The following is a 19,124-nucleotide window of genomic DNA, read 5'->3' as shown; positions in this document are numbered from 1 at the left end:
AGAAGAGAAGAGAAGAGAAGAGAAGAGAAGAGAAGAGAAGAGAAGAGAAGAGAAGAGAAGAGAAGAGAAGAGAAGAGAAGAGAAGAGAAAAGAGAAGAGAAGAAAGAAGAGAGAGAGAGAATGGTGTGAGAAAAGGTTTATAGGCTAGATATATATATGATGTATATACCTAGGGGCAGAATTTGAAACAAAGTATCTAAAGAGTCCAAGTAAAGGCCACAGAAGTGGAAGCTAACCACATCAAAGTCTATGTCTCCATGAATTTGCAGGTCTCTTTGTGTATGTTTGTGTGGGAATCACTCTGAGTTTATATATTTTTCTGCCTTCATTTCTGCCTCTACCTCAGTCTCCAAATCCCTCCCCTACTTTATTTTTCCTTTCCTTTTACTGGTAACTGGCCATCACTAGCACTGAAGCATGCTTTCTATCATTTTCTGTTTAGGGAGTAGTTTTTTAGTCTCCCTGGTGACTAAAAAAGCCATAGAGTTGCTTTGAGCAGCTGCTAGTGACCACACACTTGCTCTCCTGGTCATACTTTGCAGAGCTTATAGGGACCCTGTTCACCAAGGTGCCCTTGGTACCAGATGGACAAGGAACAAAACCCTTAGGCATATGTGGGCTTTTAGTCTTCTTCGGTTCCAATATCATGTGCCTTCAATCATATTCTTATCCTTTCCATGTTTTGTATTAGCCTACAATGTTTGGTCTACAAACTCAGAGAACATGGATTTGATCTTTTTATAAAAATATCAGTTCCAATTGAAATTATATAACCAAAGTATGCTTTGATAATGATAGTAACAATGAAAACAGCAATTAACACTTATTAAGTACTTTGTGCCAGACATTTTTCAACATTTGCTTTATATATTTATTAACTGATTTGATTATCATTATTTTCATTCCAAAGATGAGAAAAGTGAAACAAATAGTAAGTAACTTGCACAAAATCAAATTGTATGTTGGAAGCCTGAAGATTTGAATGCAGGCCTTTGGGCTACAGACTCCAGACTCTCAACCGCTACCCCACACTGCCTCTTGAGTCTTATTAGGAGAAGTAACTATGATTGGTTGAAGGAGAGATTAATGGCAGGGAGATCATCAGGAAGTTAGCAAAATGGTGCAAGAAACAGGTAATGAGGTAGCATGTTGACAGTAGGAAGATAAAGAAAACAATGGATATAAAAGATAGAATTAAGAATAAATGGGACTTAGTAACCGATCAGTTATAGCAGGAGAAAGTCAAAGATGGCTCCAAAGTTTGAAGTCTGTTGTGAGGCAGAACAATGTTGGCAATAATGAAGGTAGAAGGAGGTGCTAATTTGGTACAGTTTGTCACTTGGCTGTTTGCTTGTTTCAGGGAATGAGAGTAGATGGATTTGCTTTCCCTGATCTGCTGCTACTTAAATTCCAGTAAGCCAATCAGGGACTAAGGCAGCAAGGGCAGGTAGGTGTAGCTTAGTAGCAACTAAGTCAAGTGAGACTGAATTTAGAAACTGTCATGTGATCTGACTGTGTGAAAACAGTCTGCCTAATTTTCTGGCCTTACGTTTCCCCATCGTAAAGTGGGAGAAATTCCTGTAAAGCAGTCTTGTTTTGATGAAAAGAAGGGAGTCAAAATAAATGATCCATACGTTTACTTCCTTCTTTTTTAGGCTCTGCCTCTACAGCTGTGGGAAGGTAGAGTAAAAAGTGCTAGTTCCATAAAGGAAAAGTATTGCCTGGCTGCAACAAAAAATTTGTATTAGCATTTAAGTAAATTCAGTTGACCATCTTCTCAGACATCAAATAGGGCATCTTACTTCTAACAATGATGCTCTTATTTTCCCATTCAAGACTCCAAATCTTGAAGTGATATTCAAATCATAGTAAACACAATGTTATTTATAATAATACCAATCCTTACCAATATTTTAACCTGTAGAATTTCTGAGAGTTGTCCCTTATTTTCCATGCTCACCATATAAAAACTCATAATTTTATGTACTTCAAGCTTGGATTACTAACATAGACTAAATGTTCTCCTTGATCCCTCTCAAATCCTCTCAAAAATAGTAAAATGATACCTACATGATAGGGAAATAATAAAATTGCTTTCTTGACATGTTGAATTTTTGTTATTATTATGATATCTGCTAGGATTTGAAACTATAGTTCTAGGGGTTAGAAGTATTGGAGTTGGCAGATTTGGGAGTTATCTGAATAGATGCTATGGGAGGTAAGGTCATTGATGAGGAGACTGCATAGAGGAAAAAAAAAGGAAAAAGGAGTCAAAAGCTACATCTTGTGGAACACCTAGTACAGGGTCTTGAGTATATCAATATGTGCTGATTGATTTTTAAAGCACTACTTAGCTGACTAACCATTTTCCAGATCTTTTCCCAAGGACAATTGTCTATTCAACAAAATTAATAGCTGATAGTAATATTTTACTTCCACAAAATAATGTCTTCAGTTATAATGTCAAACCAGAATTGTTAGGGAATTAACTTTGTTGAACTGCTATTACTAGATATTAATCTATCATCAGTCAGCCTGCTTTTTGGAAGAAGTTGTATACCGTAAGGGGTTCAAAGTTGCCCTTTGATCTGGCAAAGATTCTCCATTGATTCATCTCCTACAACAAGGTTTGATACATGGCAGGTGATAAAGATGAAAAGTGATTTTAAAAATAAACCATCGTAAAATGAATGAATGAATGGCTTCATTTATATAAATAGGAAACACAACATTCAGTAAAATGCTGGGTCAAGAAGAGGATGCATAGTTTCAAGAGGTATAATAGCAGGCTGATGTGGGGAAAGATGAAGTACATGTAAGGTTATTCATTAGCTTCCAGGTAGGTCACCCCAACAATACTGCCAAGGCCCAATCTTAGCCCAAATTCAGAGCCCCATAGAGCTTTTTTTTAAAGAACTGGATTTAGGAGAATTTTTTTTCTCTAAACCCAGGAAAGAAAGGGTAACAATTATCTGGATTCTCCAGACCCATACCGTAAGTTGCAGTAGGAGAAACAGGGACACTGTAGTTACACAGACGTAGGTTTGAGCCACACTTCTGTCACTTTACTTTTTTGAGAGAGGGTCTCACTCTGTCACCCAAGCTGGAGTGCTGTGGGGTGATCACAGCTCACTGCAACCTTGACTTCCTGGGGCTCAGGCGATCTTCCCACCTCAGCCTCCCAAGTAGCCAGGACTACAGGCACACACCACCATGCCCGGCTAAGTTTTGTATGTTTTTGCAGAGACAGGGTTGTGCCATGTTGCCCAGGCTGGTCTTGAACTCCTGGGGCTCAAGCGATCTGCCCACCTGGGCCTTCCAAAGTGCTGGGATTTCAGATGTAAGCGACCTCACTGGGCCTCACTTTCTAGTTGTATGACCTACTGCAAGTTACCTGGAGTTTCTAAGTATTTCCTCGTCATGAAAATGTATTCACTAAATCATCTATACAGGATGCATTAGAACTGTGATACTATGTATATCGCTCCTGTCATAGTAACTGACACAATGTAAACACCGTAAAACAATAGTTATTGTCGTTATTACATTCTTTATTCATCCTCAGAAATTGTCAGTATGAAGGAACCGGGATCCTTCTCTGTTCTCCCAAACCCAATGGAAAGTTTCTCTCATTCAAAATTAAGAAATATATTTCCAGGGCTCAGTGAAGAACAGCTCTCATTATCCACTCTAAGTATCATGCTTTATTTAGCTATTTTTAATTCATAATATACATCTACCATTAGAAATGTTATTATTAAAATTGTATTATTACAAAATCAAGAGATGATGGAGGAGGCAAGCTATGCACGTACATCTCTTAACAAAAGCCACAAACCAGTACCTTTTGATCATAACTACATAATTTTTGCAACCATAAGTGTGAATTTTTATGATCAGACCAATCAATGTACACTGATAGAAACAGCTGAAACTCCATCAGAGGATTGGGATATGTAAGGAGATGTCCTAGATAACTAAGCTTAGAAATAATAGGAAGCACTGAGCAACATCCTCAGCCACACATACAATTATTAAAAGGCTCATGTCTCATAAAGGCACTTGAGTGCACTTAAGCGATATAAGTAAATAAAATAAAAACTCTGCTGAAATGTGTGTTTGTATTTAGTTGTAGTCCCTCGCAGCATTTTAGTTGACTGGCATCCTTTGTTTTATAATTCATTCCTTGAAGTGCTGTGGGATGCTGACCAGGGTATTGTATTAGGTAGGGGATCTATTTGTGTTACGATGTACTTGTCTATCAAATCACATCAAGTGGCTCTCATTTCTTTAGCTGATCTTCACTATATTAAAAAAAAATAAAAGAAGTGCATTGACAGCTTTAGTGAGAGCAACTACAAGTGGGTTATTTCCCCAAAGAGTTAGATACAGTTTTGTTTATATAATTTGAATTTTACACACTTTAGTACCTACGCAGCTCATGAATATTGATCTACTACCCAACTAACCTACGAATCCTCCGAGAAAGGAAAAGAGCACAAATGTAAAAATCATGTGTGAAGGAAAAGGAGATGGCCACATGGTACTCCTATAGTCAGGTGTAGCCTTTAGGGTTATTTCTGTCATCTTTCCTTTTCACTTCTAAGACATATTCCATTAACGCCTATCATATGGGAGCAAAACTGATCCCCCAGTCTCTTCAAAACATAATGTTAAGAATTCATTAGAATTAACAGATATATTTGTAACAAATACATATTTGCTACAAGGTATTTTTTCCAAATAGTTACTCTTTTGATCTACTGTCCATTGAATATACAGAATCATTTTGTATCTGTGACTATAACAAAAAGAATGATCATGAAACCACATTAAAGGAGAACAGACTTAAGTTTCATAGAAGGCAGAACTGCCTACGGAAATGAGATTCAGAGTCAATACTGTCCAGATTTCTGCCTGGAATTGTGGAAATAAGGCAGGGGCATTTATGACACCTATAAAGTAAATACTTCTATCTTCTTTTAGACAATGACCTCCTCCAGGGCAGAACCTCTCCTACTTATACTCATTCTAATACTTTCTGTAGCAAATCCAGTACCTAGCCTGGACAAAATAACCAATACAAGTGTACCAACTATATGGAGTCAATGCCAAATGTTTGTATATTAGATGTCATGAGAGAAAAGGGTCATACTTAATCTGTGAATTGAAGCCTTGAAAAACTGAGTGTTGAAAACTGATTCTACATCAGAAAAATAATGATGTACTGGTAGCGAATATTTCCCCAAAGATAAAAATATGTGGATATGTGGAATTACCCATCAACAACCCTCTACTTGTCTTTAGAACAGAATACAATAACATTGTGTGCCCCAAAAGGCACTATAAACTCGAAGAATCACACTAAAAAGTTAGGCAAGAATTTTAAAACACCTTTCTGAAAACATGTTTCAGGCCAAGAACGCCATCAACATTTCTCTTTTTTTTTTTTTTTTTAAATGGAGTCTCGCTCTGTCATCCAGGTTGGAGTGCAATGGCACGATCTGGGCTCACTGCAACCTCCGCCTCTTGAGTTCAAATGATTCTCCTGCCTCAGCCTCCTGAGTAGCTGGAATTACAGGCACCCGCCACCATGCCCGGCTAATTTTTGTATTTTTAGTAGAGACAGGGTTTCACCATGTTGGTAAGGCGGGTCTCGAACCCCTGACCTCGTGATCCACCCACCTCAGCCTCCCAAAGTGTTGGGATTACAGGTGTGAGCCACCGTGCCTGGCCACAGTCATCAAAATTTCTGTGGTGGTGTTAGGAATTAGTGATATGTGGGTGGAAAAAATGAAAGGGTTAACTTTTGAGTTTTTAAAAATTTAATGAAAACCAATCAATAGCAAAATTAACTGACATCTACTGACCTAATTTGAATATTCAATTTTCAGGTGGTTTTATTTTACCTTATTTTATTGCAAAAGCTGATGGAAATAAGAAATTCTGTCACAAAAAAATTGATTATTATGAGAAGTTAATAAGAGGGATAAGAATATAAATACATGTACTTGAGAATGAGTCATGGTGAGTTTTCTTTTACCTGATCTCAAAATTGTTAAACCAGTTTTTTCTCAGATAAAATGAATATACATCTGGAAGTAAGAGCTAGCAATAATATTTACAAAAGTAATGAAAATAGAAACAATCAGGGCATTACATATCGAAACACTTAATACTCTGAATGCAGGCATATAAAATAAAGAAAAATGCAATTTTCACACTGAATATGCAAAAGTGAAAAATGATTTGATATTAATGGAACAGAGGACTTACAATTTTCTATCCAAACTAATTGCCTTTGATGATATGTGGAAGGAAAAAAAAGCTTTTAAGAATTTTCTTTTCACCTGGTTAAGCTATCTTTATAGCTCATAAGCTCTTATGAGGCTTTAAAAAAATTAAAAAGCACAGTAAATTTACAGCTGTACTTCCAACTATAGGCATAAATCCTCTCCTCCCAACTTCATATATTTGTCCAAAAAAATTTAAATGTGCTGTCAGCAATATCACATAATCTGTGCTTTCTATTATGAAGATTTCTACGCCCAAGCCAATTTCAACATTTTTTGTTAGATTATAGCTTTAGAATGTTTTTAATTGAAAAATATGTGTAATTTTGAAGTCAGAAAAACAAAGTACCGATTACTAAGAGAACTAATTATTGCTTTCTTTTCCTCAGAAGATGTGTTAGTTTAATAGATACACACAGTATGGGTCTCCATCCCCTGTGCAAGACAAGTGGGAACTTCCATAACTCTGAGGTGTGAGAACAGCTGAGCTGCAAAGACACTCAGAAGAGTCTAAAAGCTCCTGCTGAGGGTTCTAACTGCCAGAGCTTTCAAAAATCTGTGCTTTTTTTCCCAGTAAAGGTACAGCACATAATTACAGTGATGTACCAAATTCAATTCTGTGGGAGGCAGGTTGGAGGACAAGTCAGTGGGAAGCTATGCAGCCAATCTACCCCTAAACAAGATTATTGATCACAGAATATGTGGGAGCGAGCATATCCCCCTTACCAGAATCTGTCTCTAGACAGAGGAAAAGTCTCTGTGTTTTTCTATTTTTTTTTTTCCTCTTTTTTCCAACTGGTTGCACATGATTATAAGCAAACCTAATGATGTGGCTGCTAAAAAAACCCAAAGGTTAGAGAAAGCTTAGTAGCCCAGTTACTGCCTTAGATAAGTTTCTTTCTTTCACAATTTCCCCCAGTTTTGTCAATTTTATTGTGTTTTTTTGTTGTTGGTTTTTGTTCCTGAGACAGGTTCTGGTTCTGTTGCCCAAGCTGGAGTGCAGTGGTGTAATCTCGGCTCACTGTAACTTCTGCCTCCCGAGCTCAAACGATTCTCCCACCTCAGCCTCCCAAGTAGCTGGACTATAAGCACACAGCACCATGCTTGGCTAATTTCTGTATTTTTTGTAGAGACGGGATTTTGCCATGTTGGCCAGGTGGGTCTCGAATTCCTGGGCTCAAGCGATCTGCCTGCATTGGCCTCCCAAAGTGCTGGGATTCAGATGTGAGCCACCTCGATCAGCCAATTTGTTAATTATTCATTATCATTATTTTAATGAATATTGCAAGAGTAATCTAATTTCTGGCATATTTATACCCCTAACTGATGAGATTTTGTGTCTATGATCTAAGAAGTTATATAATCATGGAAACACTATAGGGCACTACACAGGGTTAGAGTATTAAAATCAGGAAATAAGGCCAGGTATGGTGGCACACAGCTATAATCCCAGTGCTTTGGGAGGCTGAAGCAGGAGGACTGCTAGAGGCCAGGAGTTCAACACCAGCCTGGGCAACACAGCGGGACTCCATGTGTACAGAAAATTTTTTAAAGAAATTAGCCAGGCATGGTGGAACCTGCTACTCAGGAGGTTGAGGTGGGAGGATCACTAAAACCTAGGAGTTCGAGGCTGCAGTGAGGTATGATCTCACCACTGCACTCCACCCTGGCGGACAGAGAGAGAACCTGCCTCTTAAAAAAAAAAAAAAAAAAAAAAATCAAGAAATACTATTTATTGTTTAAGAAGGAGAGGAAAGTTTTCGAAAAGGAGCTTAAATTCTTTTATGTTATCAAATGCCACATAGATACAGAATAAGATAGGACTGAAAGAGTCCACTTGATTTTCCATTCATGCAAATACATTCAAGAAATATTTGTTAAGCACATGTGAATAAAATCAACATGATTCATCCATTTATAGAACTTGCAATATAGTTGGGATTATAGACAGTCAAGAAGTAACCTCATAAATAAACATTTAATTAAAATCCATGATAATTTCTAGAAAGGAAAATAAAAAAGGTAATCTGGGAGAGTTTAGTAGGGAGATGTATTTCTGACTGAAAGGCAAATGAAGGTACCACTGGGAAAGCAAAAATTAAGCTATGACTTGAAGTATAAACAAGAGAGGGAGGCAACAAGCGGGAGTAAAAAAGCAGCATGTGCAATGGTCCTGAGCAGGAAAGAACACAGTAAGTTCAAAATTAAAATGTGGCTGAGGCATAATGAGCAAGAGGCCAAATAGCAGGTGATAAAAGCAGGAGAGGTGGGCAGGTGCCAGACCAGATAGTGTATTCTAGGTCACGGTAAGAAGTTAATGCTTTAGCTTTAGTGCTATAGAACAGCACTGGTATTTTAAGCAGATAAAAATTATGATGCAATACAGACACACTCTAGAAACATCATACTAAGAGTTGTGCCAAGACCTATTTGGAGAAGGGCAAAAGTGGTAGTGGGAAAAACAAGATAAATGTATATTGTGATGGTTAATTGCAATGATGATTCTGGCTTGGGCTAAGATGGTGGTGATGGAGACAAAGAGAAGTGAGTATACTCGATGTGAATTTTGGATGTGAACAGGATTTAAGGGCCTTTCCTAGTTCAATTTCAATGCATTATTTAAGGCAGAATTCTGATCACCATTGGTTGAACAGTGAATGAGAGTTAAGGAAGTAGAGAGAAAAAGGAGACTGATCTTTGAAAAAAACTGATGGTAGGAAATGGAGAGAAAGCAGTAGCAAGCAGAAACCTCAGTCAGGAAGGATTTTTATTCATCCATCCACCCATCTATCCACTCCTTTCCCAGCAGCAAATGACTGAAGATTTTCTTTTTTTCTGAAGAGCAGAGCAGAGTGGAAACTGACAAATTGAGGAAGTAATAAAATAACTAACAGAAGGAAAGCAAATAAGAGATACTACCACCTAAAGTAGGCAGTGCATAACAAAGCCCAAACTGAAGTGAGAAGATTAGCATGTAGTAGAGCATCACATACACACCCACATACCCACAACCCAGGAGCACAGTGGCTAAAGCACTGGCTACAAATACAGACTGCTAACATTTGAATCATTTGAATTCTGTGACTACTAGTTACTGTGTGACCTTGGACAAGTAAACTAATCTTCCTTGGGCCCAGTTTCCTCCTCCTTTTTTTTTTTTTTTTTTTTTTTTGAGACGGAGTCTTGCTCTGTGGCCCAGGCTAGAGTGCAGGGGCCTGATGTCAGCTCACTGCAACCTCCGCCTCCCAGATTCAAGCGATTCTCCTGCCTCAGCCTCCTGTGTAGCTGGGATTACAGGCATGTGCCACCATGCCCAGCTCATTTTTGCATTTATTTATTTATTTTAGATGGAGTCTCATTCTGTCGCCCAGGCTGGAGTGCAGTGGTGCTATCTTGGCTCACTGCAAGCTCCACTTCCCGGGTTCACGTCATTCTCCTGCCTCAGCCTCCCAAGTAGCTGGGAGTACAGGTGCCCGCCACCACGCCCAGCTAATTTTTGCATTTTTAGTAGAGATGGAGTTTCACCATGTTAGCCAGGCTGGTCTCGGACTCCTGACCTCAGGTGATCCGCCCACCTCAGCCTCCCAAAGTGCTGGGATTATAGGCGTGAGCCACCACGCCTGGCCAATTTGTGTATTTTTAGTACAGATGAGGTTTCACCATGTTGGCCAGGCTGGTCTTGAACTCCTGAACTCAGGTGATCCTCCCGCCTCGGCCTCCCAAAGTGCTGGGATTACAGGCATGAACCAATGCACCCGGCATTCTCATCCTTAATATGGAGCCATTAATAGTGCCAAACTCGCAGGGTTGTTGTGAGAAATACATAAGTTGGTGGAAGTAAAAATGCTTCTCATAGAATCTGACAAGTTAAGTCCTCAATATTTATTTTGTTTCTATCCATACTAATAGCAACAGCAATAATGTTAATGATAATTGAGCTCCTCTATTTCTGAGGTTTGACACAGAATGAGTAAGTAAAAGATATATAGCTACAGAAAACTTTGTAGGTAGAAGAGATATTGGAGGTTCTGAAGTCAAAGTGCTTTCTTTATTCTCTGGCAAGTAACAGGTTAGGATGTTCGCGGTAAGTTAAAAGAATGGGGAGGAGACAGAAGACTTGAGGAGAGAAGGAAAGGTATGGTATGGCCACTATGGAAAAATGAAAGGACGCAGAATAGGGAGCGAGTGAAATAACTGTTAAAACGGCAGTGAGAGTCTGATTGAGGTAAAGGCTAAAATGTCAAAAAGATACCAATTGACTCACTTCACCAAAGGGAACAGAAAGGAAGAAAGCAAGACAGTCAGAAGTACAGTGAGAATGTGAAGGAGCTTGGATTTCATTCTGTAAATTCAGGGAGATACTGGAGGTTTTCCATATAGAAATCATGTGATAAATACACTAATAATGTTAACAAGAGAAGTGAGCAGAGGCAATGAGCCTTTCCAGTTTGGAGCCTCTCTCATGACTGCAGATGATTCTATTAAACAATTTCCAAAATTGTCCTCACATTAGGCTGTTGATATATGTTTAAGGGTTAAAAAGCGTTTGGATGTATACACACAGAAGTGAATTGAATTTCAGCATACACCTAGAGAGACACGTTTTAGCAGAATTTCTATTGTTACAGATTTAAATTATACTACTTTCTAATTCAGGCTCAGACTTGGGCTTAATAATTGTCCTGTAATTCAATTCCATAAACATTTATTTACTGTCTATTTTATACATAATATTGTTCTAAACACTGAAAAGTACACGTTTAAAAAACTAAAGTATATCACTGTTTAAAAAATATTTCCTTGATGTGAATGCAGCTAAACTTTATTGGGCAAATCCTGACTGATACTATCTTAGGTAATTTACATGGTGTAAACTAGTTTGTAATGTCCTTGACTTTTTACCCCCCACAGACATGTAGCTAAGAATGGTGAGAATAAATAAGGGGACTAGGTTACTTCATGTACACACAGCCTCAGAATTATTTATGGTTATGTGCATAAACAAGAAATCTCTTCCATTTTCTATTTTGCTTTTAGTTCAGAAGGTATATTGCTTTTTATGTCCCCAAACTTCATTTCCTCAGTGTGGTACCAAGGATATGCCTCTTGAAAGGACTTGCTTGGCAAACTAATACATCTTCCAAGATAAACTGCATTCAGAAAAAAAAAATGACTTCAGAGAAATTGTGTAGTATACCTACTGTAAAACTCATAACCATCATGACACAGCTGAATTCTCAGAGGGTATATAGCCTTGCTTCAATTATAATATGAATCCAAGCAGCTCAGGCTTCAAATGTGGACTTTGGTCTAAATAATTGTATTACTCAATATTGTGCTAAATTGCTTTTAGTTAACAAATGATATCTATCAAATTTAGAATTTAGTTAATTCACCTTGTTCAAAAATAAGAGAAATAAATACCTTTCTCAGATACCATTATATGCTCTATCTGATCCCAAATATACATTCCTGATTTTCTTTGCAAGAATTTGATAGAATCCTTCTACATAAGTGTAGTCAATGCCATGTCTCAAAATTAATAAACTCTAAATATGGGTGAGCATTTATTGCACATGTTCAAAAGGAACATGCTCAGTCCCATCTAGCACAGTTTGACTTTAAACAGGATTTTTAAACTGCAAGGTATCAAATTAGATCAATTCTAACATACTATACTATTTAAAAGTTTACAGAATATTTTGGATAAGGCTGAAAATGTTTGACTATTAGGTCCAATGGTAATTTTAAAATTCTTAGTATGCAAATGGAAAATGTTCAGGGAGCCAGGGTAAAGTTGGTGACCATAATGGAGCTATTTATTCATACGGCTAACAAACTTGCACTGAACACCTAAGTAAAAAATAGCTTTTTCTCCAAGAAATTAAATAAATCATAGTGCCCTCTTCTCCTGCCATTTTTTGTTTTTGCTTTTTGTCAACTATTTGAATAGTCAGTTTGGGGAATACTTAAAATATAACTATAATCTTGAATTCAAAATTTATACTTATTCATCTTTTGTACCCCTTAATATGAAGGGTGGGATAAGAAAAAATAATTCATTCCAATAATAATTTAACTACATGATGATTTCAAGACATGATGTATAAGATTTTCTTCCCAACTAAAACAGTACGTTTCAAGCTTTAAATCAATTAATGACAATATACGAAATCTGAAAATCCTTGTACTTTTTCTGAGACGATATATACCCTAGAAAAAGAGTCTCTATTACTTTGCTAATTATCTAGTAATTACCTTTTATTTTAACCTATTTTTGGGGGGTCAGATTCTAACATAAAGATCTAAATGGAAGGAAAAATAGCCCACATAATAATAATGTATACTGTTTGCATATATTAATAGAATTAAAAATTGGCACTGTTATACAAAAGATCCCCTGAGATATTTTGAAGTAATTTATGAATGCGAATATTTTATTATTTTTCAATGCCATGACAAATAATAATAGGTAAAAAAGGATTTTTTTCTGACAGCCAATATTATATTAAATTATGTAGCAATACAGTAATGAAAAAAGAATTGACAACTGAAATGTCTTTCTTTTCACTCTTTCTGGCAAGTGTTAACCTCCCAGTTGAGTTTGTGGTCCCTCATGTTGGATACATACCACAACTCCAAATTGTTCAGGCTCACAGAGGTCATCATATTCATTCTTAAGCTCTGCTAATTCATTGAGTATCTTCTGCTCAGGAAGATGTTTCACAAGGTTCTAAAAAGAAATAAAAGTATAAAAGTTTAGTGTTTTAGTATTAGAATTTTTAAACGTGCTTTAACAATTATGAAAGTGATTAATTGGGACAGGAAATTTCTGATTATGGTTCTGTTATGGTACCAGAGTATCAGCCCTTCCCCACCCCTCCAAAATTTGACCTAAAAATGAACTACAATAAATTGTGAATAAAATGTATAAACTTGTTTGGTTTTTGTACAATATAGCATATACATATTGAATAAAAGATCATATAAGAATAAATGGTATTCCAAAATTGAGTAAACTTCTGGGACTTAAACATATAGAATACTTTTTAAGCTTTATTTCCAGTCATAATAATTAGTCAATCTAAACTAAAAACAGAAAAATACTACGTAGAATTTGCTTATGTACAATAATACTAAAAAAGAAAGGATCAACTCTACCATTCATAATTTTTCAAAACCTGGAATCATCTTCAATCTTATAAATTACAGTTGGTTTGTACAACATCTCCCATTATCTACAATGTCTATATTTAAGTCCACAATGCATTCCTACTTTTAATGGAGAATCAAGCAAAAGTGATGAAGTCTGATGCATGCTCAAATTTGATGACTCTTATGAAGTGAATGTTTGTGTCCCTCCAAAATCCTTATGCTGAAATCTAATTCTCAACGTGATTATTCTTAAAGGCAGCACCTTTGAGGGGCAGTTAGGTCGTAAGAGTGGAGCCCTCACAAGTACGATTAGTTCCCTGTTAAGAAGAGGCCAGAAAACTAGCTTGCTCTCTTCCCACAATGGAAGCATGCAATGAGAAGTTACCAGTCTGCAACCCAGAAGAGGGCCCAACTATGTTGACATCCTGAACTTCGACCTCCAGCCTCCAAGATAGTGAGAAATAAATTTCTGTTGTTTATAAGCCTCCCAGCCTTATACAAAACACCCCAGCTAACAAAAGCAAAATGTACATTCTTCTCAAATGCACATAAAACATTTTCCAGGATAATCATGTCAGGCCACAAAACAAGTCCTAATACATTTTAAAAAATTAATATCATACAAAATAGCTTTGTGATCACAAGTGAATGAAACTAGAAAGGAATAACAGAAGGAAAAGTGGAAAATCCTCAGTTATGCAGAAATTAATAAATAAAATTTTAAGCGACCAATGGGTCAAAGAAAGAAGCACAAGGAAAATTAGAAAATACCTTGAGAGGAATGAAACTACAAATACAACATATCAAAACACACGGAATGCAGTGAAAGCAGTGCTAAGAGGGAACATTATAGCAGTACATGCCTACATTAAAAAAAAAAAAAGACTTCAAAACAATAAACTAACTGTACATCTTAAGGAACTAGAAAAAGAGGAGCAAACTAAAGCTAAAGCTAATAGCAGGAAGGAAACAAAGATTAGAGAAAAACAAGATAGAAAACTTAAAACCTGCCAGGTGTGCTGGCTCATGCCTGTAATCCCAGCACTTTGGGAGGCTAAGGCAGGTGGATCCCTTGATCTTAGGAGTTTAAGATCAGACTGGGAAACATGGCAAAACCCTGTCTCTACAAAAAATATAAAAATTAGCCAGGCCTGGTGGCTCATGCCTGTGGTCCCAGCTACTTGGGAGGATCACTTGAGCAAAGGAGGTTGAAGCTGCAGTGAGCTGTGATTGTAACACTGCATTCCAGCCTGGGCAACAAAGTGAGACCCTGTCTCAAAAAGAGAAAACAAAAAAACAAAAAAACAAACAAACAAAAAACAGAAAAGAAAAGAAAAAGAAAACTTTAAACCAATAGAGAAAATTAATGAAACCAAGCCAAAAGTTGTATATTAGTCCATTTTCATGCTACTGATTAAGACATACTTGAGCCTGGGAAGAAAAAGAGGTTTAAGGACAGGCGCAGTGGCTCACACCTGTAATCCCAGCACTTTGGGAGGCCAAGGCAGGTGGATCACCTGGGGTCAGGAGTTCAAGACCAGCTTGGCCAACATGGTGAAACCCCATCTCTACAAAAATAGAAAAATTAGCCGAGAAAGATGGTGGGTGCCTGTAATCTCAGCTACTCGGGAGGCTGAGGTGGGAGAATCGCTTGAACCTGGGAGGCGGAGGTTGTAATGAGTCAAAATCACGCCACTGCACTCCAGCTTGAGCAACAGAGCAATACTCCGTCTCAAAAAAAAAAAAAGGTTTAATTGGATTTACAGTTACACATGACTGGGGAGGCCTTAGAATCATGGTGAGAGGCGAAAGGCACTTCTCATATGGCAGTGGCAAGGGAAAATGAGGAAGAAGAAAAAGCAGAAACCCCTGATAAACCCATCAGATCTCGTGAGACTTATTCACTATCACGAGAATAGCACAGGAAAGACTGGCCCCTATAATTCAATTACCTCCCCTTGGGTCCCTCCCACAACATGTGGTAATTCTGGAAGATGCAATTCAAGTTGAGATTTGGGTCAGGACATAGCCAAGCAATATCAAGTTAGTTCTTTGAAAAGATCAAAACAAAACAAAACAAAAAAACAAATCACAAACCTCTAGCTAGATTGATGAGTTTAAGAAAAAGAGAAAACTCTAGTAATTAAAATCAGAAATAAAAGTGGACATTACTACTGATTTCATAAAAAGAAAAAATTATAAGAGAAAATTATGAACAATTATTTACCAAAAATTTGAATAACCTAGAAGAAATGGACTAGTTCCTAGAAATAAAAAAAAAAAAAAACTACTAAAATGGACACAAGAAGAAATAGAAAATCTGAATAGATCTATAACAAGTAAGTAGATTGAATCAGTAATCAGAAACCTCCACATGAAGAAATGCATAGGACCCAATAGCTTCACTGATGAATTCTACCAATATTTAAAGAAGAATGTATACCAATTCTTCTCAACTTTACCCAAAGAATGAAGATGGGAAAACTTCCTATCTCTTTCTATGCAGCCATCATTACCCTGATAAGGAGGTTGGTAGAATATACTACAAAAAAAACCAACAACTCTAGGCCAATATACCTTATTAATACAAATGTAAAATTCCTCCAAAAAATACTAGCGAACTGAATTCAGCAGCATAAAAAAGGAGTATACACCATGATCAAGAGCAATTAGGCAAAAAGGAAACAAAAAGATACGTAATTAGGGAAGGAAGAAGTAAAAGTATTTCTGCTCACAGATGACATGATCTTATATGTAGGAAACATTAAATCATCTGCAAAAAACTGATGGAGCTAATAAATGAATTCAACAAAACTGAAGGTACACAATCAACATGCAAAAATCAGTTTGCATTTCTATGCACTTGCAATGAACAGTCTATAAAAGAAATTAGTAAAACTATTCAACTTATAATAGCATCCTCAATAAAATACTCTCTCACACCCAGAAGAATGGCTATTTTCAAAACAGTGGAATATAACTCGTGTTACTGAGGATGTGGAAGAACAGGAATGCTTGTACATTACTGGGGGGAATGTAAAATGATGCAGTCCCCATAGAAAACAATTTGGTGGTTCCTCAGAAAATCAACACAGAATTAACATACGACTCCAAAATTCCACCCCTTATATGATGGTTATGTGTCAACTTGAGTGGGCAAAGATGTGCCCAGATTAAACATGATTTCTGGGTATGTCTGTGAGGGTGTTTCAGGATGAGATTAGCATTTTAATTGGTAGACTCAGTAATGTTGATTGCCCCCTCCCCAGTATAGGTGAGAATCAGCCAATCATTTGGGGGCCTGAACAGAACAAAATAGCAGAAGGAGGAGGAATTCATCCTTTTGCTTCCTGTCTGCCTGCTTGAGCTGGGACATTGATCTTCTCCTGTCCTTGGACTGGGATTTACACCGTGAGCTCTCATGGTTCTCAAGCCCTCCGACTGAGGACTTGGACCAGATTTACACCACTGGCTTTCCTGGGTCTCTGGCTTACAAATGGCAGATCATGAGACTTCTCAGCTTCCATAATGCAGTGAGCCACCTCCTCATAATAAATCTCTTTATGTACACATGCACGCACACACACACACACACACACACACACGCGCGCACACACTCTATTGGTTCTGTTTCTTTGGAAAACTCTAATACACTTAGGTATGCACACAAAAAATTAAAACCAGGAACTCAAACAGATACTGTACACAAATGTTCATAGCATCATTATTCAATATCCAGAAGGTAGAAACAATCTATCTGTCTATCAGCAGAAGTATTGATAAAATGTAGTATGTACATACAATGGAATCTTAGTCATAAAGGAATGAAGTTTTGACACATGTCATAACATAGATAAACCCTACAAATATTTCACTTAGTAAAACAAAATAGATATAAAAGAACAAATATTGTATGATTCCACTGATATGAAGTATCATCAATAGGCAAATTTTTAGAGACAAAAAGTAGAATTGAGGTTACCGGAAGCTGGGGGTAGAAGGGTATAAGGAGTTATTGCTTAATAGGTTTAGAGTTTCTGTTTGGGATGATGACAAAGTTCTGGAAATAGTGGTAATGGTTGTACAACAACACAAACGTACTTAATGCTTCTTTATTATACACGTAAAATGGGTAAAATGGTTAGTTTTATGTTACATATTTTTCCACAATGAAAAGATAACTAGGGTAGGGAACACACAACCTTATACCCCCACTATAAGTACCCTTTTGTTCTCCTCATTTATCTCTTCCCTCCTCTCACTCAATTTTGCCTTTCCATTAAGCTCTGGGCCTGCAATGGCACCAATCATCTAATCAATGAGACCCGTTCTAAAATATTGCACCCTTTGACTTAAATATAAATATGGATATAACCACATATATGAATACTGAAATGAAATCAAGGGCATCCATTATTTTGCTCCATTAGTATTATTTTCTCTTATAGAATAAGAAGGTAAGTAAATACCAAGATATTATTTCCATTTTTTCAAATATTTTTGATGCATAGAAATTACTCAATTGGTTTTTAAAAATTGTTTCTGTTGATGGGATTTTTTTTGTGAAGTATATATGTTATTAAGAAAAACAAAGACTCAGTTTGGTAACTTGCATAATTTTCACCACAGTGAAACTAAATTAGAAAGATTAAGATCATTAAAATTATTTAAAATCAATTCTGCATATTTAAAAATCTCCACCTCAATTTTAAGCTATAACTGTGAAAATAAGTATTGTGGAGTGAATCAAGCCTAAAATATAATTTTAGCTGGGAATGTGAAACTTTTGTTATTTTATTTTTCTTCTAGCTATAGGTAACCTGTTATTTTCAGAATGAAGGCGCCACAGTGGGAGGTGACATATCTTCTCTTTCTCTATTCAGCTGTATGAAATATTTAACACATTTAGTGGCCTTGGATGTATTCTACTCTGAATATCATCTTATGAGTTATAAGCTTATATAACTGCCATTGTTTAGTAGGTTGTACTTGCAAATTAGAATAAAACTCACTCTCAAATGTGCAGCAGATGCAGACTACCACGATAGTACATATTGCTCTCATGAGTCACCTACCTGTAGGATCTCATGTTGCAAGTGGTCCTTGTAGTCAATGCCTAAACATATTTGATTTTTTAATATATGTACATACTAAGCTTTGTAGACAAAGATGTAGTATAAGGTTGGATAGTAGTATTTTTTCATTCCCATAAATTCCTAAATAAAAGAGGAAGGAAGATAATACATAGAGACAGAGATGTAATGGTATTCATTTACCTCCACTTCACCTACTCATCAAAAGCATACCAACAGAGAAAATGGAAAAAAGGCAGGGGTTCAAGGCACAGCTTGACACTGATACACAGAGTCCTAGGAGTCAGCCTGAAGTATGTTTGTGTGGTGGACTAAGGGGGCTCCCAGGAAAGACATTTTCTAAAGGAAGAGAAGTCAAGCAGCAAGCAGACAGGATTAGTCCAGTGAGAAAACCTGCAATTTGGAAAGAGTTAGGGTGATTCTGAGTGCACTATAGATGTGTTTCTTGGATGTGATTCCAGGCCCAGACTATTCATCCCCAACGTGGTCAGATGTCTGAATACTGTGGAAAGGAGAACTGTGTGAAGAGCACTGCTTTGGTACTCCTCTAATCAAGTACATTTAAAAAGGAAAGCAAGGAAAA

General features: G+C 36.9%; 1 protein-coding gene across 5 annotated transcripts in view; it reads right to left on the bottom strand.

Moving 5' to 3' along the window:
* Positions 1-19,124, bottom strand: part of DIAPH2 (diaphanous related formin 2) — a 919,127-nt gene that overhangs the window by 496,475 nt on the left and 403,528 nt on the right. For all 5 annotated transcript variants that reach the window (XM_065538079.1, XM_065538080.1, XM_065538081.1 and 2 more), the window contains one exon: positions 12,925-13,026. In XM_065538079.1, coding sequence (XP_065394151.1) covers positions 12,925-13,026 — 102 coding nt within the window. The remainder of the gene's footprint in view (positions 1-12,924; positions 13,027-19,124) is intronic.

This window comes from Macaca fascicularis, chromosome X (assembly GCF_037993035.2).
Source record: "Macaca fascicularis isolate 582-1 chromosome X, T2T-MFA8v1.1".
Lineage (NCBI taxonomy): Eukaryota > Metazoa > Chordata > Mammalia > Primates > Cercopithecidae > Macaca > Macaca fascicularis.
Note: the sequence above shows the minus strand (reverse complement) of the source record. Positions and strands in the feature narration are given on the sequence as shown.